Consider the following 25671-nt stretch of genomic DNA (forward strand, 5'->3'; position numbering starts at 1 on the left):
TACCAGTCGGGGTTACAATGGAGGAAATCAAAGCAAATCTTAAAGGAGGATATTCAATTCAATTCAATTCAAGTTTATTTGTATAGCGCTTTTTACAAAACAAATCGTTACAAAGCAACTTTACAGAAAATTATGTTTCTACAATATTTAGTAGTAGCTAGTAGTTTGTGCACATTTGACAGGATTTTAGAAAAACTAAAAAATAATAATAATACAAGACGTAGTCAGCTAGACGATGAACTATCAATATTATTAATTAAGTTATTATATGATTAAGTCACACATTTAGGAATAATTGTTAGTTCTGTTTGTTCATTCAGGGTTAGCATCATCTGAGGTCCTCTGAGGGTCAGCATCATCTCTTCTCAGGTGTTCTGGATCCAGACTGGAGCTTGTGTAAATCCTAGTTACCACGGGATGTGAATCCCGTGGCAAAACATAGAAACAAAATACAGACATCATTAGCATAGCTGCTGATCCAACAAAGTAAAATTAGTTTAACCCAAGCTAATGAATAAAAATGCACCTTTGATCAGATGCAACTACACTCACAATTAAAAAGATACATTATTCGAATGCTTGGCGAAAGAGATGTGTTTTTAATCTAGATTTAAACAGAGAGAGTGTGTCTGAACCCCGAACATTATCAGGAAGGCTATTCCAGAGTTTGGGAGCCAAATGTGAGAAGGCTCTACCTCCTTTAGTGGACTTTGCTATCCTAGGAACTACCAAAAGTCCAGCGTTTTGTGACCTTAGGGTGCGTGATGGGTTGTAACGTGGTAGAAGGCTAGTTAGGTACGCTGGAGCTAAACCATTTAGGGCCTTATAGGTAAGTAATGATAATTTGTAACTGATGCGGAACTTAATAGGTAGCCAGTGCAGAGACTGTAAAATTGGGGTAATATGATCATATTTTCTTGACCTCGTAAGGACTCTCGCTGCTGCATTTTGGACGACCTGTAGCTTGTTTATTGAAGAAGCAGGACAACCACCTAGAAGTGCATTACAATAGTCCAGTCTAGAGGTCATGAATGCATGAACTAGCTTTTCTGCATCAGAAACAGATAACATGTTTCGTAGCTTGGCAATGTTTCTAAGATGGAAGAATGCAATTTTTGTAACATTGGAAATATGATTTTCAAAAGACAAATTGCTGTCTAATATAACACCCAGATTTCTGACTGTAGAGGAAGTTACAGTACATCCGTCTAGTTGCAGATTGTAATCTACAAGATTCTGTGTAGTGTTTTTTGGTCCAATAATTAATATCTCCGTCTTATCCGAATTTAATTGGAGAAAATTCTTTGTCATCCAATCTTTTACATTTTTAACACAATCTGTTAGCTTAGATAATTGGGAAGTTTCATCTGGTCTCGTTGATATATATAGCTGAGTATCATCAGCATAACAGTGGAAGCTAATTCCGTATTTTCTAATAATATTACCAAGGGGCAACATGTATATTGAAAATAGAAGGGGACCTAGGACGGATCCTTGTGGCACTCCATATTTTACTGATGATAAATGAGATGACTCCCCATTTAAGTAAACAAAATGGTAGCGATCGGACAGGTAGGATCTAAACCATCTTAGAGCCTGCCCTTGAATACCTGTATAGTTTTGTAATCGATCTATGAGTATGTCATGATCTATGGTGTCGAACGCAGCACTAAGATCAAGTAAGACTAGAAATGAGATGCAGCCTTGGTCTGACGCAAGGAGCAGGTCATTTGTAATTTTAACAAGTGCAGTTTCTGTGCTATGGTGGGGCCTAAAACCTGACTGAAATTCTTCATACAGATCATTTTTATGCAGGAAGGTGCTCAATTGAGCAGACACAACTTTTTCTAAAATTTTAGACATAAATGGAAGATTTGAAATAGGCCTATAATTTGCCAGTACACTAGGATCTAGTTTTGGTTTCTTAATAAGAGGCTTGATAACCGCCAGCTTGAATGGTTTTGGGACGTGTCCTAAAGATAACGACGAGTTAATGATATTGAGAAGCGGTTCTTCGGCTACAGGTAACAGCTCTTTCAGTAATTTAGTGGGTACAGGATCTAATAAACATGTTGTTGGTTTAGATACAGTGATAAGTTTATTTAGCTCCTCCTGTCCTATGGTTGTAAAGCACTGCAGTTTATGTTTGGGTGCGATGGATGAAACTGAAGTGTTAGATGCTGTAGAATCTACATTCGCTATTGTATTTCTAATGTTATCTATTTTATCAGTGAAGAAATTCATAAAGTCATTACTATTTAACGTTGGTGGAATATTTGAATCAGGTGGCATCTGGTAATTTGTTAACTTAGCCACTGTGCTAAATAAAAACCTAGGATTGTTTTGGTTATTTTCAATGAGTTTGTGTATATGCTCTGCCCTAGCAGTTTTTAGAGCCTGTCTATAGCTGGACATACTGTTTTTCCATGCAATTCTAAAAACTTCTAAGTTAGTTTTTCTCCATTTGCATTCAAGACTACGAGTTACTTTCTTGAGAGAGTGAGTATTACTGTTATACCATGGTACAGTACGTTTTTCTCTAACTTTTTTCAATTTGATTGGGGCAACAGCTTCTAATGTATTAGAGAAAATAGTGCCCATGTTGTCAGTAATTTTGTCTAATTCATGTGTATTTTTGGGTACAAATAGCAGTTGAGATAGATCAGGCAGGTTATTTGCGAATCTGTCTTTGGTGGCTGGAACAATAGTTCTGCCCAGACGGTATCGCTGCGACATATAGTTAATATCAGTTATACGCAGCATGCACGATACGAGGAAATGGTCTGTAATATCATCACTTTGAGGTACAATATCTATAGCAGTAAGATCGATTCCATGCGATATAATTAAATCTAGTGTATGATTAAAACGATGAGTGGGCCCGGTGACATTTTGCTTGACTCCAAAGGAGTTTATTAGGTCAGTAAACGCAAGTCCTAATGTATCATTTGTATTATCAACGTGAATATTAAAATCTCCCATGATTAGCGCCTTATCAACTGTAACTAGAAGGTCTGAGAGGAAATCTGCAAATTCTTTTAGGAATTCTGTATACGGCCCTGGTGGTCTATACACAGTAGCCAGAGCAAGAGATACATTAGATTTATTTTGCATGTCTGACAGAGTAACATTTAGCATTAGTATTTCAAAAGAGTTAAACCTGTATCCTGTTTTCTGGGTAACATTGAGAATATCACTATATATTGTTGCAACACCCCCGCCACGACCAGTCTGACGGGGCTCATGCTTATAACAGTAGTTTGGTGGAGTAGACTCATTTAGACCAAAATAATCATTTGGTTTTAGCCAGGTTTCAGTCAAGCAGAGTAAATCAAAACTATTATCTGTGATCATTTCATTTACAATAACTGCTTTTGGTGTGAGTGATCTAATATTTATGAGCCCAAACTTTAAAAATTGTTTTTGTTCATTTACTTTACATTTTTCTGGTTTAATTACGATAAGATTTTTTCTAGATCCTACATTATATTTATATTTATATTTTGACCTCACTATTCTGGGAACAGACACAGTCTTAATAGGTTTTACAGCACAAGTACTTTTATCATTTAAGCGGGTGGAACAAAACTCATCATAATGGTTATTTGAGAATTGACTTACTAGTCACATGGAGCGAAGTGTCCTGGAGATGTTGTCAGAGAGAAGCTCCGCGCCGACTCGACTGGGGTGTAATCCATCAGCGCGAAACAGTCTAGGACGCTCCCAGAAAAGATTCCAGTTATTAACAAATAGCAGTTTCTGTTCTTTACACCATGACAACAACCATTCATTTAAAGCAAAAAGTCTACTGAACCTTTCGTGTCCTCGTCGATACGATATCTAAAAGGTGTCCGAAGGATGCAGATAACTCGGGAGGGAGTGAGGAAGGAAAGTGAGCTTGTGATTCTGGAGTTTGAGGAGGAAGTGCTCCCAAAGTTATAGTGAGTTATAGTTTTTTGAGTTATAGTGTAAGAGAGTATGTTCCAAAGCCAATGAGGTGTTATAACTGTCAAAGGTTTGGACATACAGCGATAACATGTAAAGGCAGAAGAAGGTGTGCAAGATGTGGAGATGATCATGAGTATGGTCATTGTAATCACGAGCAACCAAAGTGTTGTAATTGTGGGGGTAGTCATAGTGTGGCTTACGGTGGATGTGAGGTGATGAAAAGGGAAATGGAAGTACAACAAGCTAAAATTCAAAATAAGATCTCATATGCAGAAGCTGTGAAAATGGTTAGTAAGAGTGATGAAAGAAACAGAGAGGAAAGACAAAATACAAAAGTACCAGACCAAGATAAGGAAGAGATAGTAACAGTTGATCTAAAGAAGTTAGTCACTTTCATAGCAGGGGTGATAAATGCAACTATGGAGGTTAAATCTAAAACGGAGAGAATACAAATAATTGTAAAAGCAGCAGTTCATCACCTAGACATCAGGGAGTTGACATGGGAGGAGGTGAGGAATGAGCTAAACAGTCAAGCAAGCCAGGAGCAAGTAGGGACTGGATAGTATTAATAATGGTCCTCTTGCTACAATGGAATGCTAGGAGCTTGATGGCCAACGGACAGGAATTTAAAAAGTACATTGATGATCTTCCCAATAAACCAGACATTATTTGTGTACAGGAAACTTGGTTGAGACCAAATTTAGAATTCAGGATAGATGGATATGCCTCTGTAAGGTATGATAGGGGGGATGGAGTAGGGGGAGGATGTGCTACATTTTTTGGAAATGATATTTCATTCAGAGAAGTGAGTGTAGGGGGGAACGAACAAGAATATGTTAGTGTAGTGATATGGACAAATGAGGGAGAGTGTGTAATTATAAATTATTATAATCCATGTAGGAAATTAGAGTTGGGGCAGATAACACAAATAGTAGGGTTGGATGGTAATAAGGTGGTGGTATGTGGTGACTTTAATGCACATAGTACATTATGGGGAGGAGTAAAAACAGATGTAAATGGTGTGGTTGTAGAAGAATTATTAGAAGAGAGAAACATGGTGTGTTTAAATGATAGGAGAGGGACTAGAATAGATGTACATACAGGGAATATCTCAGCATTAGATTTAACTTTAGTTTCTAGGAATTTAGCGGGAATATGTGAGTGGGATCTATCTGAAGAATCATTGGTAGGTAGTGATCATTTTCCAGTATGGTGCAGTGTTTTATTGGAAGTAAATAAGGATCAAAGGGAATTAGTGGGGAAATGGATATTTAGTAGCGCAAAATGGGAAAGATATAAATATATGTGTGAGATAGAAATGGATAAAATAAATCTTAATGAGGAAATAGAGGAGATTGATAAAAATATTAGAACAACAATACTACAAGTCGCTAAAGAATCGATATCTAAAAGCAAAGGGAAAATGAAAAGAAAGGCAGTTCCCTGGTGGACAGAGGAGTGTGGGAAAATAGTGAAAGAAAGGAATAAAGCACTCAGATTATTAAGAAAAACACATAATTTTCATAATTTGATTAAATATAAAGAAACACAAGCAAAGGTTAGGAAAATTATACGAAAAGCAAAAAAGCAAAGCTGGCAGACTTTCTGTAACAAAATTGGTAGAGCAACACCTGTTGGAGATGTGTGTAACATGATTAAGAGTATGCGAGGAATTCGAAGGGAATGGAAGTATCCAATATTGAAGATGGGGGAGGAAGCAGCAGTGTCTGACCAGGAGAAGGCAGAGATGATAGCGAAGGCATTTACTCTTATTCATAGTTCCGATAACTTAACGGAGGAGGGCAAGAGAGGAAGGACATTGACAAGATTAGCATATGGAGATTTACTTGAAAGAAGGGAGGATAGTAACAGTATAATGTATGCACCAATTACAATGGAAGAAATGAGAAGGGCAATAAAAAGATCTGGATTAACATCTCCGGGTAAAGATGATATCTGCTATGTAATGATAGAACATTTAGGTGTTTTAGCATCTACAAAGTTGCTGGGGTTTTATAATAAAGTATGGGATTTAGGGAAATTGCCAGCTGGGTGGAAAGAAGCAGTAATTATTCCTATCAGGAAACCAGGGAAAGATTTATCAAGCCCAATGAATTATAGACCAATAGCACTTACATCACATGTAAGAAAGATAATGGAAAGGATCATTACAGATAGATTATCTTTTTATATGGAAAGTAGAGGAATTTTATCACCTCATCAGAGTGGATTTAGGAGGGGTAGAGAAACGATGGATCCTGTTATGTGTTTGGAAACAGAGATAAGGAAAGCTCAAGTTAATAAAGAATCTGTAATGGCAGTGTTCTTTGATGTAGAAAAAGCCTACGATATGGTTTGGAAGGAGGGAGTAATGATAAAATTAAAAATGATAGGAATAGGAGGTAGGACATATAATTGGATTAAGGGATTCTTGGATGAGAGAAGTATACAAGTAAGAATTGGGACAGCTGTTTCAAGAAGATACATGGTAGAAAATGGTACTCCTCAGGGCAGTGTTATTAGCCCTATACTCTTTTCCATAATGATTAATGATGTTTTTTCGCAAGTACAGGGGGATATCGGACAGTCACTGTTTGCTGATGATGGAGCCTTATGGAAAAGGGGAAGGAACATTAATCATATTAAAGGTAAAATACAAGAGGCAATTAATGTGGTGGAGAGATGGTCAATTGCATGGGGATTTAAGTTTGCAATTGGGAAAACCAAGACAGTATTTTTCACTAGAAACAGAGGGGTTGAAGCTCAGGTAAAGATGTATGGGCAAGAAATAGAGCAAGTAAAAGTTTTTAGGTTTTTGGGTATGTGGTTTGATGACAAGTTAACATGGAATGAACATATCAGAAGGGTAAATACCAAGTGTAAAAAGATACTAAATGTGATGAGATGCTTAACAGGGTCAGAATGGGGGGCAAGTAGGCCTGCAAGTAAAAATGTGTATATTGCATTGATAAGATCAGTATTAGATTACGGGTGCATCGCTTATGGACCGGCAGCAAAAACGTCATTAAAGAAGTTGGATGTGGTGCAAGCTCAAGCTTTAAGACTATGCTGTGGGGCTATGAAAACAACTCCTGTGGCTGCTCTTCAAGTTGAGATGGGGGAAATGCCGTTGCACATTAGACGTAAGCAGTTAATGATGCACTACTGGATAAATTTACAGGGGCATTCTGGGGATCGACATCCTACAACTAAGATACTTCTCCCATGTTGGGAGAGTGAAAGAGCTAAACGGGGATGCTTTGCATGGAGATGTGAAGAAATAGCTGGAGCCTTGACATTAAATCAAGGTGGATATATCCCGACAGTGCCATTATCAGTGACACCACCCTGGTTGTTTCCTCCAGTGTCAGTAGATTTATATTTCCTGGAAGAAATGCAGGGACAAAAAGGATTTGGAAGTATAGCAGTACTGGTGGAAGATAGAATACAAACACTATATAAAACATATGTTCAAATATATACAGATGGATCCAAGGATCCTAATACAGGGAAAGCAGGTTTTGGTTTTAGTATTCCTACATTACATGTTGCTGGTAAGAGAAGGACTTCAGATCATCTATCAGTGTATACAGTTGAGATGTTGGCAATTGTAATAGCATTAGAGAAGGTAGAAGAATTACAAATTAAAAAAGTTATTGTATGTACTGATTCATGCTCTGCATTAATGTCACTGCAGTCATTTACATCTAACAGCAGACAAGATATAGTAAATGAGATCTATGAAATATTGTACAGAATTAAAAATATGAACATTCAGGTAACATTTATGTGGATTCCGGCACACAGAGGGATTTAAGGAAATGAAGAGGTGGATACATTAGCAAAACAGGCGCTGATGCAGGAGGAGGTCTTGTACGATCCACTCAGTAAGTCTGAAGCAAAAGGAATAATTAAACGAAACATCATTAAGGAGTGGCAGAACAGTTGGCATACAGGAAACACAGGGCGACATCTCTATATATTACAGCAAAATGTGGGTACAGGAAGGATAGCCAGAAGAAACAATAAAGAGGAGAACATTTTGACAAGGCTAAGGGTAGGACATACTAGGCTTAATAAAACTTTGCACTTAATAAATAAGCACCCTTCAGGATTGTGTGAACACTGCCAAATAGAGGAGTCAGTCGAGCATGTAATTCTTCACTGTAAAAAATTCTATAGAGAGCGGGAAGTATTAAGGGAGGAAGGTAGAAAGTTTGATCAGGAAGAATTAAGTTTAAAAAATGTGTTTGATATTGAAGTAGGGAAGTTATTCTGGTATTTGAGAGAAACTGGATTGATAAATAGAATTTAGGGGCAAGAAATATTTTATTATTTTTATTAGTACTATTATTAGATGTATTTATTTTTTACTCAAGGGAAGGAAAACTCTGGCCCACACTCCAACTTAGTAGGTGGCGGTAATGCACCATAATGCTGGTTGCCACCCGCCATTAAACGAAACAAAGAAGAAGAAGAAGAAGGCGGACGTAACTCGGACACTTTTCTAACCGGCATGCATTTCGCGCTGATCACCGGTGATCGGTTCTGCGCAGATTTTGCTCATCTCAAACAAGCCTTAGGTCTCTGCAGGAAAGTAATGGGAGTTACGAGATCTAGGTGTTTTTACACCATGATACCTGATTAGTTGATGTAATAGTGACGTTAGGTTTAGGGGTGGGGTTGGGTAGGGGGGATCATTTAGATTGCATGATTCAGAAACACCCAGCAGTTTCAAAACACCCACATAGTGATAAACGCCCACTTTTGCTCTGCAGAGACCTAAGTCTCAAAGAAAGGATCCAACCCCTAGATTTCGCGAGATTTTGTCCGCAGCTTAATCTCTTTGCTAGCCCGCAATACGGTACTCCGAGTAAGTCAATTATTGCCATTAACCAAACTCTTTTCACAACATCTCTAGCCGTTTACAACCATATCTGTCAGTCCGTACGACGCCAAACGTGCACATCATTACGGACTAAAACAGCGGAATTAAACATGGGGTAAGGTGGAAAATAGGTACGAAAAAGGCATTGTTGCAGGTTTGTGCTCCCGTGCTCTGATCCTAAGTGTCAGGCAGCTGTAAACGGTGCTTCGTACGTGAGGGTGCGAGCGCTCCATTACAAATAAAAACAGCAGAATATTTATGTATGATGTAAGGTTGCAAGTAAGTAAATAAGGGTATGATTGTACTGCTTGCATTGAAGTAGAGGCCATCTCACTCACAAAAAACTACTCGCAGGAAATGTTCTTGGGTATGGGTGTAACATTATAAACTTAATATGTCTATGTGTAACATGCTCTACTCAAGACAGATACAGGATAATGCTTGCCCGATTGCGATTGTATCACGATATAAAAAAAGAAAGAAATTAAGATGACACTCAAATTACATTCCCCTTCAATGGTCGATAGCATTTGTTTTTTAATAGTATTTATTTATTAATACTATTTTTTTATTTGATTAAACATGGACAACATTCAAGGTTTATTTTTAGATCATTAAACCATAAAATTACAATTGTTTTGAATTAATAAGTGGAGTTACTAGTAATATATGTTAATTTTTTATTATTATTTATACACATTTGACAGTAAAGCACTGAGCTTGCATACAAAATGTACTCATACAAAATCTAAACCAGTAACAGCTATAGAGATGGATCAAAGTTGGACAGTCATGTGTCTGTTACAGTAGTGATTGGGTCAAAATGTTTTTCAAGTGCATACCTGGACAAAGTTCAATCTTTACAGCTGAAGCTTTTACATTGCTTTTAGCCCTGGGACAAATAGAAAAGAGCATCATCGTCATTTTTGCACAGATTTTAAATCTTGCACTTGAGACTTTTAAAATGTTTCATCCTACAATAATCAGTATAGTAGAAAATGTGGATATTTTAAAGAAACAATTCTTTTTATATTTTTATATTATATTTTTTGCTGGATATAGGGACACATGGGATTTTCTGGCAATGAACAGGCTGATAAATCAGCAAAAGAAGCACTCCGGTTCAATGTGACAGAATTCAAAATACCTGCAACTAACTTGAAACCCTTGTTGACTTAGTACCTTAACAATAAATGGCAAATGGAGTGGGATGAATGTATACATAACAAACTGTATGAGGTAAACCCACTGTTGAATCAAGGTATTGTTATAATTTTGCAACTCAGTATGATCTGGTGTTGAATTAGTCATACAAGACTCATTCTTATCTGTTTAAAGGGGAAGAGAAACTGGTCTTTGAAAGGTGTAAAAATCTTTTGAGTATAAAACATTTTAATTGAATGTTCAATTTTAAATAATACTAGTCAACTTTTTTTTTTATTCAGAAAATATATTAATGGACATTTATATGTGTATATATATATATATATATATATATATATATATATATATATATATATATATATATATATATATAATTCTCCTATTAATTAACTGTTAATTTTTTTTGTCATGCATTACGCTGAAAGACTATATAATTGTTCTTAATACTTTTGTTCTTGTTATTATTTTTATTATATGTATGTTTTGTATATTTGTATACATGTTTATTTATATATATATATATAATTTTCAAATAATATTTTTATATAATTGTTTTGAAATGATATATACAACTGAATTGTGAAATTGAAATGTTTCCTATTGCCATGAATGTAGCCACTGCTGCAGACATGGCGTCAAATCATAAATAGATAAATATTAACAACAACAACAGATGCAAAAACTATTTTATATAGAAAAAATTCATATTCCACTCTTATTAAATGCACAATTATTTATCTAGTATATGTAACTTCCCAACTACAGTGATATAGAGAAAAGAGAAATTAATGACTAGCAAGCCAATAAGTGCTCCTCTGCTGTCATCTACTGGTTATAATTGTGATTTAATTTATTGTTTTTAAATTTTACACAAGTGTTTGCTTACTACAACATATATTTTGGTCATCCCATTAAAAATAACATTCAAACTGGAGCATTTTAGAGCTTTAAAATGCTTGAAACTGTTGTGTGAAATGCTTGAAAGTCATTAGAAAATGCTTGAATTTTTCTTTCAAAAGTTTGTACAATCCCCGAAATGAATGATGTAATGCATTCGGCTATTTCTACCACAAAACCATGGTTACAAAAATGACTTGCATTTGAGGAAAAAATGGTTGCAGTCTGGATCGTTGAATATTATGATATATTTTTGCACCCCTAGTCTGGGGATTCTGGGGTTAATTGACTAGACCTATACATACAGTTGCATGTAATGTAATCGTTCAGCTTTATATTTTTTTTTCCAGATGTCTGACAGATCTTCATGATCAACAGAATATCTTCTAAGAGAAGGAGAAGAACCTGTTTTTTTTTTCATCTTTTTAACTGCAAGCTGAAGGTATTTGACGTGTGTGTGTGTGTGTGTGTGCAGATTTTACTGTGGGATTGCTGTTATTGTACATTTAAAGATAACGTTCTTCCACACTAAATCAGTCATAAACACTCTGTATTCTTGTTTTGTGTCTGTTTGTTGGTATGTCTTTTTAAAACTTTTAACAACCTTAATCAAAAAAGAGGAGCGTAACACTCCAAAATGAGTGACCGTGAGGGGATACAGGAGGGGAACAAAGAGGATGATGACCTCAGGTAGAGTAAGACAGTAAAACTACCGAAACCTACACTGATCTTTGGAGCAAGAGAAAACAGACATGTTTAAAATGGAGTTAAATGCTTTTGTCAATATCATCAGCAGGAAAATACCCAGAGGAGCATCTCCAGAACCCAGCTGTGTGTCAATGAAGAGCGAGCAGTCCATCAGAGTATTACCTTCTGGATTCAGCAATGACCACAGGTACGGCAAGAAACTTATACTACTAACACTTACACTAATCTTTGGAACAAAGATTAACAGACAAACATCAGACAGGTTTTTAATGCTGTTAAGTGCTATTGTCAATATCATCAGCAGTAAAATACCCAGAGGAGCATCTTCAGAACCCATCTGTGTGTCTAAGAAGAGCGATCAGTCCATCAAAGACTTTCCTTCTGCATTCAGCGTTGACCCCAGGTAGAGCAAGACAGTAATGGCAATTTACCACTGCATGGTACAGTTCACTTTTGGGGGGTTTTCCACTGTGTACAGTACCTGGTACACCTCAGTTGAGGTTCCAAGGGAGCCATACCATTAACAGAATGTGATGTGTAAATTTGCTAATCATTGATTGGCTGGAGAGAATTGTAACTACCTGCATCACTGAACTTGCGACAAAAGACACAACAGTACCGCTAGATTTAAATCAGCACAGCCAGCGAAGGATCGAATCTAACTGTTTTGAACAAGCATACCTTTTTTTAAACATCCAAAAAACGGGTTTTATGTTCTGTTGACGATGTACAGACATTCCTCTCATTGATAGCAGAGGAGCAGATCCAGCAAGATCAAGATTTCAGGAGTCACAGCAGTAGAGGCGGAACAACTAAAATGACGTGAATAATCCTACCTACCATATAGCAGTAGTATACTGAAATGGAAACACAAGCAGAGCCATGTCGAGCTGAGGCAAGACGTACTATGCAGTGGAAAAGTACCATAAAACTACAGATACTTACACTGGACATTGGAACAAGAGAATAACAGACAAAATGCAGACAGGCTTAAAATGCAGATTTGTCATCAGCAGGGAATTACCTACAGGAGCCCGTCCAGAACCCAGCTGTGTGTCAATGAAGAGCAAGCAGTCCATCAAAGACTTTCCTTCTGCATTTAGCGATGGAACCATGACCTCTGACACCAGGTACAGCAAGGAACTGATGACAGTAATGATACTGATTTATTGATAATGGCTCTGTAGTGTCTTATTCTAAATTAATTTGTAAGAATAATAATAATAATAATAATTAAGATGTGGATTTGTAAATAACTTTTCTATACATTTGTGAAAGGGGTGTCCTCTTTTTTTTCTGCCCCTCAAAATGTATGTACACAACACCGCCCTGGCTGTACAACAATATGAAGTGCTTGGAACAGTAGTTTAGTAGATGTATAGCAGACAGGTCTCAAACTTTTGTCAGTATCATCAGCAGGAAAAGACCCAGAGGAGCATCTCCAGAACCCAGCTGTTTGTCAATGAAGAGCAACAGATCTATAATGCAACCCCCAGAACTCAGTGATGGAGCCATGACCTCTGGCCCCAGGTACAGTAAATGCTACTTCACACTATCCCAACGCCCACAACAAATACTAAAAAGTGCTGATGTTTAGATTTGGAAGGTGTGGACACAACATTTATTTGATTGTGTTTCCCATCAATGCCAAAAAAGTGGCTTTTAAAAGAGGATGTGCTCATTGTTTCGTAGAGTTGGCCCTTACTTTACTGTCATGACAGTGATTGACACTTGATGATGCTAAGTTCATGCCACACGGATCCTATTAAACCTGTTTTTTGTGTTTATGAGGGCACTGTTACATCCCAGGACATAAGTGGGAGCTTCTCTTTTGTGCATGTGCTCTGTTTTTGTTTTGCTTTTCTCTCTCTCCCTCTCTCAACACTTAGGACTAACAGGTGTAGTACAGTTAGTTGATGATTCTGCTGATGACTGCACTATCCTGATTGGTCCAATAGAGGAAATGTTTGGAGTTAAATGGCAGAGCTGGAGTCTTAGAGCAAGAGTCTTATCTGTTGACTTTGCTTGTGTTCGTGTTTAACTTGTTGTTGACAAAAGTGTATTGAAAGGTCTTTAATCATCTTGTGGGAGGACTCATTTAACTTAAATGTGTGAGTTATTTTATTTTTCTGTCAAGGTCAAAATTTAGTTGTTGTTTTTTTGGCCTTGACCCCTCCTGAAGTTCCGTTTGCTTCTTTGTGTTCAATACATTTTATTCTGATTTGTATTGTCAGTCAGTCAGTAGAAGGGGAAAGCTCCCTCGATTCCTCCACCACTTTCTTTATTACACCTTCCCAACCCTAGAACGGGAAAGTATATAATAGCACAGTAAGAAAAACTATTATGATAGCAGTCTAGGATGAGATTTATAGATGTACAGCATACAGGTCTAAGACACTGTTTGCATTTCTACTATTACCAACAGGAAAAGAGGAAGATCAGCATCTCCACAATCCAGCTGCATGTCAATGAAGAGTGAGAGATCTATAATGCAACCCCCAGAACTAACTGATAAAGTGGTGACCTCTGACCCCAGGTATAGAAAGAATGTCATTTATGCATTTGCCAGACATTTATTAAACCGATCACAGTGAATTTATACTACACTTTACTACTGTTCATACACAATTCTGCATCTGGGACTAAATTGGGAACTCAGCAAAGTGTGTCTGAGTCCTAAATATAACTTTAAATAATTTTCCACTGTTTGTGAACATTGCCTTATAGCACCATCCATAATGGCTATCCTTGTGTGTAATTTCCATGATGGTGGTCAAACATTGCCAGTGTTGTGGGTAACGCGTTACAAAGTAACGCGTTAGAGTACTCTTAATTACTTTTTTCCTGAAATGTGTAACTTAACGCGTTAGTTTCGTGCGTAAGTAATCAGTAACTTCGTTATTTTTTTAAAAAAGTAATCCGTTATTTTAAGGAAAGGAAAATCCCGACTGCAGCCTGCTTTTTGTCAGACAGTAGGCCTAGGTCTACTGTGCCACCTGCGGATGTATCAGCGGAGCCGAAGCTCTGTAATCGTAAAGTCAATGGCTGTGATACGTCTGTGCCCTGCGCCTGACCCTGTGTGTGTGTGGGTTTTTTTTTTATTTCGAACTCCCGGCAAGATAGCAGAGAGGACAGCGTTTGGTTTATGGAAGTACGCACATTATTTTCAATTTGTCAACGAAAAAGAAAAGAACATAACGGTAAAATGCACACTCTGCTTTGGTGAAAAGCTTCTGTCGACCGCCAAAAATTCTACCTCAAATTTAACGCTACGTTTTAATCACTACTTTGAAGAGTAAATGTAAGAGGACTGTGTTAAAGCGAATTTAGGCTTGTGACTGTGAGTGACACTTTAATAATAATTAGTTTGGCTATTAAGCGATTTGTCATTTGCCTGTGTGGCAGTGAAGGATTTAATTCGGTTTGTTATCATTTTTGTCTGACAGGCAGCTGTTAATTTCTGTTAGATCGTTGGCTGGCTGGTTGTTCATCATTTCTAAATGGATTTAAATCTGCAAGCCTGTTTAAGGTTGTGTTTACAAGTAAGCATACTTGTACTTTGATAACTGCATTATTTAAAGTTAAAGAAAAATCAGGAGTTATCTTGTGGTGCTCATAATATACAGTAGCCTCGGCTACCCGGGCTGGGTAACGTTAGGTGCGAATTTTGATTAATAATATGTTCTGTGATAATAAATAAATAAAACGCCATGTGGAATAGCCGATTGCTGACTGTCTTTCCTGTTATTGTTATCCTGCTGTGTTAATTTAGTCGGATGACTGACGTTATTCATTATCGGGAGTCACGACTTCTAGGTGCATTTAAAGGGGCCGGGGGCTGTGTCTGTCATGTGTGAGCCGCTGCAAACGGCTTTTAATTTTTGGTAACGCATGAGTACTCTAACGCGTTACTTTTATGAATAGGTAACGCTGTATCATAACTGATTACTTTTAATTGATGGTAACGTTGTAACCTAACTAACTACTTTCCAAAGTAACTAAACCCAACACTGAACATTGCTCACATGGCAGTCACTGTTTTTTGCTGCTCTTTTCTCAGCAGTCTGAAGATGCTTTCCAGACAAAACCACACTTGTCTCTACTGGCAGACCCAGAACAAGACAGAATCAGACCTGCTAGATGAGACAGAAGAACTGCAGAGAGTGAAAAACATACACAAAACCAGCATGAAGAGCAAGTATGAGAGTTTATTCGAGGGAATAAAAGTACAAGAGAATCAAACCCTCCTGAAGAGCATTTACACACAGCTGTACATCATAGAGGGAGAGAGTGAAGGAGTGAATGAAGAACATGAGGTTTTACACATGGAGAAAAAGCCCCGAACACAACACTTAAAAGACACTCCAATCTACTGCAATGACATCTTTAAAGCCTTACCTGAAGAACAATATCAAAGAGAGAAAATCAAGAGTGTTCTTACTAAAGGCATCGCTGGAATTGGGAAAACAGTCTCCGTGCAAAAGTTCATTCTGGATTGGGCCGAGGGAACGGCCAATAAGGATGTAGATTTCATGTTTGTGCTTCCGTTTCGAGAGCTCAACTTGATCGGACCTGATCACTACAGTCTTCACAAACTTCTGCTGGACTTTCATCCTGAACTTCAAGATCTGAACTCAAAGATTTATGATGCCTGTAAAGTTGTGTTCATCTTTGATGGTCTGGATGAAAGCAGAATGGCGCTGACGTTTTCAGATGACGGTGAGAAAGTTTGTGATGTGACTGAGAATTCATCAGTGTCTGTGTTGATGTCAAACCTCATAAAAGGTAATCTGCTTCCCTCTGCTTTCATCTGGATCACCTCCAGACCAGCAGCAGCCAATCGGATCCCCTCCAAATACATCCAGCGTGTGACAGAAATCCAGGGATTCAATGATGCGCAGAAGGAAGAATATTTCCGGAAGAGAATCAGCGATGAGCATCAAGCCAGCAGAATCATCTCACACATTAGAAGAGCAAGAAGCCTCCACATCATGTGTCACATACCAGTTTTCTGTTGGATCTCATCCACTGTGCTTGAAAACATCCTTAAACAAGACAATGAGGAAACAAAAATCCCTCAAACTCTGAGTGAAATGTACATCCACTTCCTGCTGATTCAGATGAAGATGAAGAATCAGAAGTATGATGCAGAGAGAGATCCAGAGCAACTCCTGCAGTTCAATAAAGAGGTGATTGTGAAACTGGCTGAAGTAGCTTTCAAACAGTTGATGAAGAGGAATGTGATGTTCTATGAGGAGGATCTGAGAGAGTGTGGGATAGAGGTCACTGACATTGCCTCGCTGTATTCTGGCATCTGCACTCAGATCTTTAAGGAGGAATCGGTCATTGGTCAGAGGAAAATCTACTGTTTCATACATCTCAGCTTTCAGGAGTTCCTCGCTGCATTCTATGCATTCTACTGTGATGCAAGCAAAAAACGTGACACATTGCAGTTTGTTGATTTGGTTTATAGCTTTCTCAAAGGTGCAGTAGATAAAGCTGTTGAGAGTGAATCTGGTCATCTGGATCTTTTCCTGCGATTTCTGCTAGGGATCTCACTGGAGTTCAATCAGAGGCTCTTACAGGATCTACTGACACACATGGTGGACACCTCAGAAACCATCAAAAAAATCACAGAACACATCAAAGATAAAATCAAAACCATGAGTACTTCAGAGCATATCTCTGCTGAGAGGTCCATTAATCTGTTTCTGTGTCTGCTTGAAGTGAATGATCAGACTCTGTACAGAGAGATTGAGGAGTTTGTGAGATCGGACAAACAATCAGAGAAGAAACTATCTGTTGCTCACTGTTCAGCAATAGCTTACATGCTTCAGGTATCAGAGGAAGTGATGGATGAGTTTGATCTGAAGAAATACAACACAACAGAGGAGGGCAGAAGAAGACTCATACCAGCTGTCAACAACTGCACAAGAGCTCTGTGAGTATATTTTAATTAAATTTCTACTTTTAGGTAGTCTTTAGCACTATTCGGACGGGATTAGTTTTCTAAACTACGTTTGAGTTTCGATTCTTACCACCTGACGTCTGTGATTTTCATGTACCAATTAGAACGGGACTAACATCTCCGTGTTTATTACAGAGGTGGGAGGGTCTGATTTGTGCATCTGGGCGTCACGGAGATCACGTATGCGTGCATTGCATTCATTTAGAATGATTGCCTTAGTATTATTACACAATAAATACTAAATGGCTAGTATAACAAAACAATGTTAATGTGTGGTTCCTTAAGTTTAACTTGTTTTCCTTTTTTTTTTTTTTTTATTAAATGTAATAAAAAATTTATGTAACTGAGTACATAAATGAACGTCAGTAATCTTACCTGATGCTGATATTACAATAGCCGGTATTAACAGTTTGCGTGATCTTGCTCTTGATTTTATTATTTTATTTTATTATTTATTTGCCGCTAAGCAAATATATCAAACATCCGTGCGGTAAGAGCATCTACGGTAATTCATGTTGGCCAAAACACACAAGGAAACGCGTTGTGAAATAAAATATCACCGGCAATCACAGACATTCACATTCGGACGGGATTAGTTTTCTCAGAGGATCACTGAGTTTGCTGAAAAACAGTAGGTAATTTGCTCTGGAATTATCACAGAGGTTGTGTGAGAAAAACACAGACGTGGCAGATTCGGACGGGATTAAAATCACCAAGTACGTCTGCGAAACATAGATTTCTCTAACGACCCCCTGTAAAACTAGTCCCGTCCGAATAGGGCTTTTCTCTTGTTGAGACAGTGTCAGTTTAAGCACTTCCATTGTCTTGTTGAACCATTTTAAGAATGCTCTACAATGGACTTACAATGGAATTACAGACCGTTCCTGGCCTTGAATTATCAGCATGTTTTTTTAACTGTTAAGAATTGTGCTAGAAAATGTGAGAAGTGACATCACCCCTCAGGATATCACACTTTTAAGATGAGAGCTCTGTTATCAGCCCTGCAGTGGAAAATAAAATCATGCACTATTTTGCTAAATGCATTTCTCCCTTCAAATAAACATGTTTATATTTTTCTTCAAATCCAAACAAAACCAATATTAATTATATATAATTAAATATCATTTTAAAGACTTTTGTTTCCATCTTAATTTCAAGAGTTTTGGAAAGGCCTTTTTCTGTTTTGAAATGACTGTAATCTTGTAAACTAGTCTCTGATGGGTTTGGGTCAGGCATGGGCAACATTGGTCCTGGAGGGCCACTGTCCTGCATGTTTCAGAGCTAAACTCTGCAGTGCACCAAGTTGGCCATCCTTGTTTTTGTTTTGTTTTGTTTTGTTTTTTGCTCAGAGCCTGCAAGTCATACCAAAGGTGTTCAGCTGGGTTCAGGTTTGGGTTTTATGCAGATCATTCAAGTTATTCCCACTAGATTGAATCAGTCATTTCTTTTTGTGATGGAATTACTGGAGCAAACCGCTAGATGCTGGAAGAGAAACATGCTTATAGAGCCTTGTAGAAGAACAATATTTTTTTATTCTTTTTTTTAAAGAAATTTTAACTGGTTACTTTGCTTTTTAAAATATACAAAATATAAAGGCAAATAATATTCAACAATCAAAGTTTTTCAACTACACGGTATTTTTTCTATCTTACAGTCATTTATATTATCACAGAAATACTGGGATAAAGTTTATAGTTTAAATATAAACATTGATGTCTCTATGGCAGATGGCAGCGATCAAAATATAATAAATCCCCTTTTGAAAGTACTGCGCTTTAAATAAAGTTTGTGTTGATTGCATTGTTTCACCAATAGGTGGCGACAAGTGTCTTAATTTATTTGTCAATGAATTAATTTTTCATTCAAGAGAATCGTTCAAAAACGCTGATTCATCTAGTAATGAAACAAGTGTAGTAGGTTTATGAGTGAGTCTTTGAATCCGTGATCTAAACAACTTTTTCATCATTCTAATATCTAAACTGCGGTTTTAAATATATTATATATACACTACCAGTCAAAAGTTTTTGAACCTTAAGATGTGTAATGTTTTTTTAAAGTCTCTTCTGCTCATCAAACTATATTTATTTGATCCAAATTACAGCAAAAAAACAGTAAAGTTTTGAAATATTTTTACCATTTAAAATAACTGCTTTCACTTGAATGTATTTTAAAATGTAATTTATTTCTGTGATGTGCAGCTGTATTTTCAGCATCATTCCTCCAGTCTTCAGTGTCACATGATCTTCAGAAATCATTCTAATATGATGATTTGCCATAAAAAACATTATTATTATTATTATTATTATTATTATTATTATTATGTTGAAAACAGATGAGTAGATTCTTTTCAGGTTTCTTTGATAGAAAGTTCAGAAGAACAATTATTGTGTGTAATAGAAATATTTTTTATATGTCTTTGTCACACTTGACCAATTTAAAGAATCCTTGCAAAATAAAATAATTAATTTATATACTTGTGATAATGATAATAGTAATAATAATAATAATCGTAGGAGAATCGTGATCTCTATATGAGATCAAAAAATCGTGATTCTCAATTTATCCAGAATCGTGCAGCCCTAGTATAAATGTAATAAGCACATACAATCTAAGGTACAGTCGTCATCTGAGTTTCAGTTGGGTTTTTTTTTATTTTCAGAAGACTTTAAGACATTAACCAGCCCACTATATCTAATACAAGTTTAGCAAAAATGAGGCAGAGTAATTGGCTTTTCTTGATGTTATACAACAAAACCTAACTGATAAAAAAATATATATATAATAGTCTAAAAAATAGTATTTTTTGCAGACTTGCAGACTGTAATCTCACGGTTGAGTCGTGTGAAATCATCGCTTCAGCTCTCCAGTCATCAAACTCTCCTCTGAGAGAACTGGATTTGAGTAACAATGACCTGCAGGATTCAGGAGTGAAGCTGATCTCTGATGCCCTCAAGAGTCAAGACTGTCAACTACACATACTGAGGTATTTATCTCTTTACACTGATTAATCAAAGTAAAATATACAATGAATTGTATGTAAAGATTATGTTTTTCTTTTGTAGGTTGTCAGGTTGTATGGTGAGCGATGAAGGATGCCATTATTTGGCTTCAGCTCTGAGTACAAACCCGTCACACCTTAGAGAGCTGGATCTGAGCTACAATCACCCACAACATTTAGGAGTTCAGCTTCTCTCTCAGAGACTCCATGATACAAACTACAAACTGGAGACACTCCGGTATGTACAATGTAGTCTGTAAACATGCATACAGCATCATTTCATTGTCTTATCTATATCTATTCATGTCTGTGTATGACCATTTTTGTGTCTATAGTTTGGATTGCGGCGGAGAGAGCAGACTAACACTAGGACTGAAAAAATGTAAGTTTAAATTAACACATCAGCACATAAGATGTATTATAATTAGATGTATTTACCTGTAATTAAAACAGAAAGGATATAAAAAGGTCAGTCTATGAGGAATCAAATGACAGTCATCTGGGGCAGGTTGCGCTAGCTGGATATACACCTGGGCCCGTATTCATAAAGAATCTTAATGCAAAAAGTAGCTCCTAGTGACAAAATTCTAAGAAAATTCTTAGAAATGTGGCCGTTTACTCTTAAAATTAAAGAAAAAAGTAATTCAGAAAGCATCTTAACCCTTAAAAGAGGTCTTAAGGTCAAACTTGTTAGGAGCACAGACGAGGACTTAAGAGTTTCTTTAGCAGAGGAGAAAATGGCAGAAAGACGAAGAGGCAGAAGAAATGTGTTGCAGACAATGTATGACAGTGAGTTAATAAGACGCTATAGATTAGATCGTGCAGGGATCATGTTTGTGACCAGTGTTAATTTTGACACGAAATTTTAATTTAGTTTTAGTCTTAGTCTTTTGACTATAATTCTTTTTAGTTTTAGTCAAGTTTTAGTCATCTGATTTGTTTTAATTTTAGTCTTATTTTAGTCGACTAAAATTGCTTGGTATTTTAGTCGACTAAAATAAGACTAAAATCAGTAACAGATTTACTAGACAATTTTTTACAGCTGGTATAGGAAACAAACTTAACCAAAATATATAAAACACAAATTCAACTTTATTTCAACACAACTGTGTCTATATTTCGATTCAAAAGCTTTTATGCAGCAACAAACACTATCATGATAATGTAAACAATAACTAGCTGCCAATTGACCATCAATAAAAGAAAAATAAAGTTAGGTCCAGGACCTTAAAGCTTACAGCTGAGCTGAACAATAAGTGCATACATTTAAAGTAAATATTTAATAAGTTGGGTGGATAAAAAAAGTAACAAGATTTTATAAGGTATTCATTTGTCTAGCAATATTGTATGTTTTAAATACTACAATATTGCTAGATTAGTATGTATAATGATAGGATGTGAACATTCACGTTTCACATGACTAATATAGAAATATTTGTGATGTTGTCAACAAGTAGAACATTATAAAATATACTAAACATTAGTATTAATCAAATGTATGTATCATAATATTACGTATTAGTATTGTGCTCTCATCTAACTTGATAGGGGCTAATTTAAAGTACTTTTCAGTTCGTAATATTTAATGCTACAACATCCACGCACTGCAGTCTTCCAATTTTGCTTAGCTCAATAAACAAAAGAACATCGTTGTGAAATTACATTTGAGAAAATGTCCGGGTGGCTTGTCTGTAAATGTCTTTTCAAATTGGTTGTTCTTGCCACGAATGAGCGCTCCGCGTGCTTTACACTTTGTTTTGTTTTGTTCGTCGTCAAACGTGAAGTGAGCTGTGGACATTTTGTCGCTCTTTTAGACATCACCTTTTCGAATGTCGTCTCCCCGGGAGCTCATTTAAAAACTGAAAACCTTCGCTTCACGTCTCAATAAGTCAGGCTCGGATTGGTTCTCTTCTCTCATGCAGTCTCGCCTGTTCCATTTTGCCGGTTCTTTTGCTCATTCCTCGCATCTCTCCCGTCTGCTGATTTGATTTTCGTCACAGTCTATTTTCGTCTCGTCCTTTATTCGTTGACGATAATGTCAATCAATTTAGTCATAGTTTTAGTCTCCATCAGTGCCTTCTTTTTTAGTTTTCGTTTCGTTTTCTTCCGCAAAAATATATTTGTGACGAAAATAATGAAAATATTTAGTCAACGAAATTAACACTGTTTGTGACTGATCTTATTAGAGACGTGCTAACATCTCTGACAGCGCAGAAATGCCATAGCGCCAGAAATTAAAGTAATCACTACATTATGATATTTGGCAACTGGGAAAATGCAACAATGCAATAGTGATGATTTGGGTCTGTCACAACCTTCTGTAAGAAGAGTGATCACACAAACAATTACAGCACTTTCAGAACATCTTATTGTGTCGCAGTTCATTTAGTTTCCACTGGACATTCCCACCTTGCAGGCTTAAAAAACTGCATTTATGAATATAGCAGGCTTATAGGTGCGCACAAGCAGGGGGAATGAACCGTTAATAGTTTGTGCTATATGCTCCCATGTCTGCTTCTTGTCCCTTGCTGTGACACCCAGCCCGAATTCTCCTTTAAGAATGGCCTTGTGTTCATCCACTAACTGGGCTAATAGTAAAAACTGTTCCTCTGTCCAGTTTGGCTTTCTCGTCCTTCTTGGTTTTGATTCCATGTTGGATACATTAAAACCAACATTCAAACCACCACTTAAATAGGACAGCATCACTGTAACTGGAAAGAGTGGACATTTTTTTATCATTCTAAGCCAATCAAATACCTTATAGGAAATTAAAAGCATGGTAAATAAAAAAAGGATTTATATACACACAAATAATGTGTGTGTGTGTGTGTAAGAGAGAGAGAGAGAGAGAGAGAGAGAGAGAACGGTCAAATAGGAAAAATGATGCATGTAAATTCAAAGTGAGAATAAGAATAGACCCTATACTTAAAATCACTCTTTTTTTTCTTCTTGTACAACCAACCAATCACAGTCTTCAAAAGATTGTGTCATACATAGCAACGGGGTCAACCCGCCTCCTCACTAAGATGAAAGTTTTTGTCTTTTCCTTACTCAGAGCTGCTCTCAGATCGGTCACGAATCGCTCTTAAGCTAAGACTCCTACGTAAAAGTTTTTAAGCTAAATTAAGTTTTCTGAGAGGATTCTTAGAATCTTAATGAATACGGGCCCTGGATGTAAAACTGTTCTGAACAAAATGCCCTGCTTAAAATTTTTAACTGTTGTACCATCTAGGCATATTGAGTTTCCTATAGATAAAATAAAATCCATTAAAACATTGAGACAATGACATGTCTCACAATGACGTGAAAGAGTCATGAGAGACTGCGCCAATGTTTTAAAACATTTTCCTAAAATCTTTGGTTTCAGCAGTGCAGAGTTGTTTGAACTAATAAATCAACAAATTATCACTGCAGATTTTCTATAATTTCTCATTTCATCCTGCAAGCAATTATTTTTACTATTCTCACCATATTTCATGTAGCATCGGATGAAGTAAATGTAAATTTACCATAGTAACACACTGGCATCTGTCACATGTAGTGGAGATGAAGAAAAGATGATGAATAAAAATCAAACAGGGTTCATTAAAGAAGTCCAGTATACTTCAAATAGTGTAACCATGTGATAGCACACAAGCAAATTCAGAACAACTGAAGAGTGTGCAGACAGGAACTAAAATAAAAAACTAAATAATTAAATAATGATTAACACCTGAGCTGAGTAGACAGACAGATACCATGACAAAATAAATAGTGGCAGGAAAACTAAACAAATATGTGACTGAAGATAACCAATCAGAAGTCCATGAAAACAAAACTAATAGTCTGTGAAGATTAAAATAAACTGAAAGTCTTTGACAACATCATGGTGGCACAATGAGTTTGCTAGGAGGAGCATCATCTACTGTACCCTGATTGGTCAACAAGTGTACATTTTTATCACTAATCTTGATGTAGTTAAACACCACATAAGGCTTACATGCAGATTTTTTTATATCCAGTTGGTGCAACCTACCCTCGGATTAAAGTGGGAGTTGTTGTTTTTTGACGTTTTCACATGAAGACTCACTCAGCGCCTACACTGTGTTATTAATGTCCATGTTGTTGTCTCATCTACAGACTCCTGTTGTCTCACTATGGATTCAAACACGGCACATCATCATCTTGCTTTGTCTAACAGAAATTGTTTAGCGACTCATGTGAAAGAGAAGCAGGTGTATCCAGATCATCCAGATAGGTTTGATGAATATTGTAATGTTCTGAGTAGAGAGAGTCTTACTGGACGCTGTTACTGGGAGGTAGAATGGAGCGGTGTGGTTTATACATCGATTGTATATAAATCTATAAAGAGAAAAGGGGACAATAATGATTGTTTTTTTGGATACAATGAAAAGGTTTGGACTCTTGTATGCACAGATAGCAGTTACTGTGCAATACATGCTAAAAGTAGCACAGATATACCTGCTCCGTTCCCATCTAGTAGAGTAGGAGTGTATGTGGACTGTCCGGCCGGCACTCTGTCCTTCTACAGCGTCTCTGACACACATACACTCACACATCTACACACATTCAACACAACATTCACACAGCCTCTACATGCTGGATTTGGGCTTCATCCAGACTCATCTGTGTGTTTTTGTTAGACAGATTTTTCTCTGTCAACAGTTACAGTAGTATTTCATAATGAAGACTGCTAATAGAGAATGATGGATGTGCTGTTTTTGAATTAGTGTGCAATAAAGACATGTTGTTAATAGTTTATAGAAATGTTTGGTTAATCAGCTTTCATGATGGAAAAATGTACGTCAAAATCTTTTTTCTGGCCAGCAAGACAAACGTAAGACACTCCACATAAAAACATCAGCAGTGGCGACAAACAGTCATGGATGAGTTTATGTACCCAGAATGCATTGCATCATGAAGCGTTTGAGTTTGTCACTATTGTTGAGATTCATATGCTTATTCATGATATCTGTGTCAGACACACAGAAGTTAATAATTTTTGCATACTGAAAAGTAAATTTTCCACATTTTATGTTAAATCCTTATTCCAAAATTTATGAAATGCATAATTTTGCTTAAAATTCTACAATCTGAAAT

General features: G+C 36.7%; 1 protein-coding gene across 47 annotated transcripts in view; it reads left to right on the top strand.

Annotated features, from left to right (window-relative positions):
* The window catches only part of LOC127963352 (NACHT, LRR and PYD domains-containing protein 3), a 45538-nt gene extending 20211 nt beyond the window's left edge, over window positions 1–25327 (top strand). For 10 of the 47 annotated variants that reach the window (XM_052563204.1, XM_052563232.1, XM_052563241.1 and 7 more), the window contains exons 8-13: window positions 14031–14141; window positions 15666–17546; window positions 20383–20556; window positions 20636–20809; window positions 20907–20953; window positions 24691–25327. In XM_052563204.1, coding sequence (XP_052419164.1) covers window positions 14031–14141; window positions 15666–17546; window positions 20383–20556; window positions 20636–20809; window positions 20907–20953; window positions 24691–25214 — 2911 coding nt within the window. In that variant the 3' untranslated portion in view covers window positions 25215–25327. Of the gene's footprint in view, window positions 1–8640; window positions 8952–11247; window positions 11340–11515; window positions 11588–11690; window positions 11793–11906; window positions 12009–12618; window positions 12736–13012; window positions 13136–14030; window positions 14142–15665; window positions 17547–20382; window positions 20557–20635; window positions 20810–20906; window positions 20954–24690 lie in introns of those variants that run through there. The other 37 variants (XM_052563203.1, XM_052563235.1, XM_052563243.1 and 34 more) reach the window with 29 other exon arrangements.
* The last annotated feature ends 344 nt before the right edge of the window (window positions 25328–25671 follow it).

This window comes from Carassius gibelio, chromosome B8, assembly GCF_023724105.1.
Source record: "Carassius gibelio isolate Cgi1373 ecotype wild population from Czech Republic chromosome B8, carGib1.2-hapl.c, whole genome shotgun sequence".
In the NCBI taxonomy this organism is placed as follows: Eukaryota; Metazoa; Chordata; class Actinopteri; order Cypriniformes; family Cyprinidae; genus Carassius; species Carassius gibelio.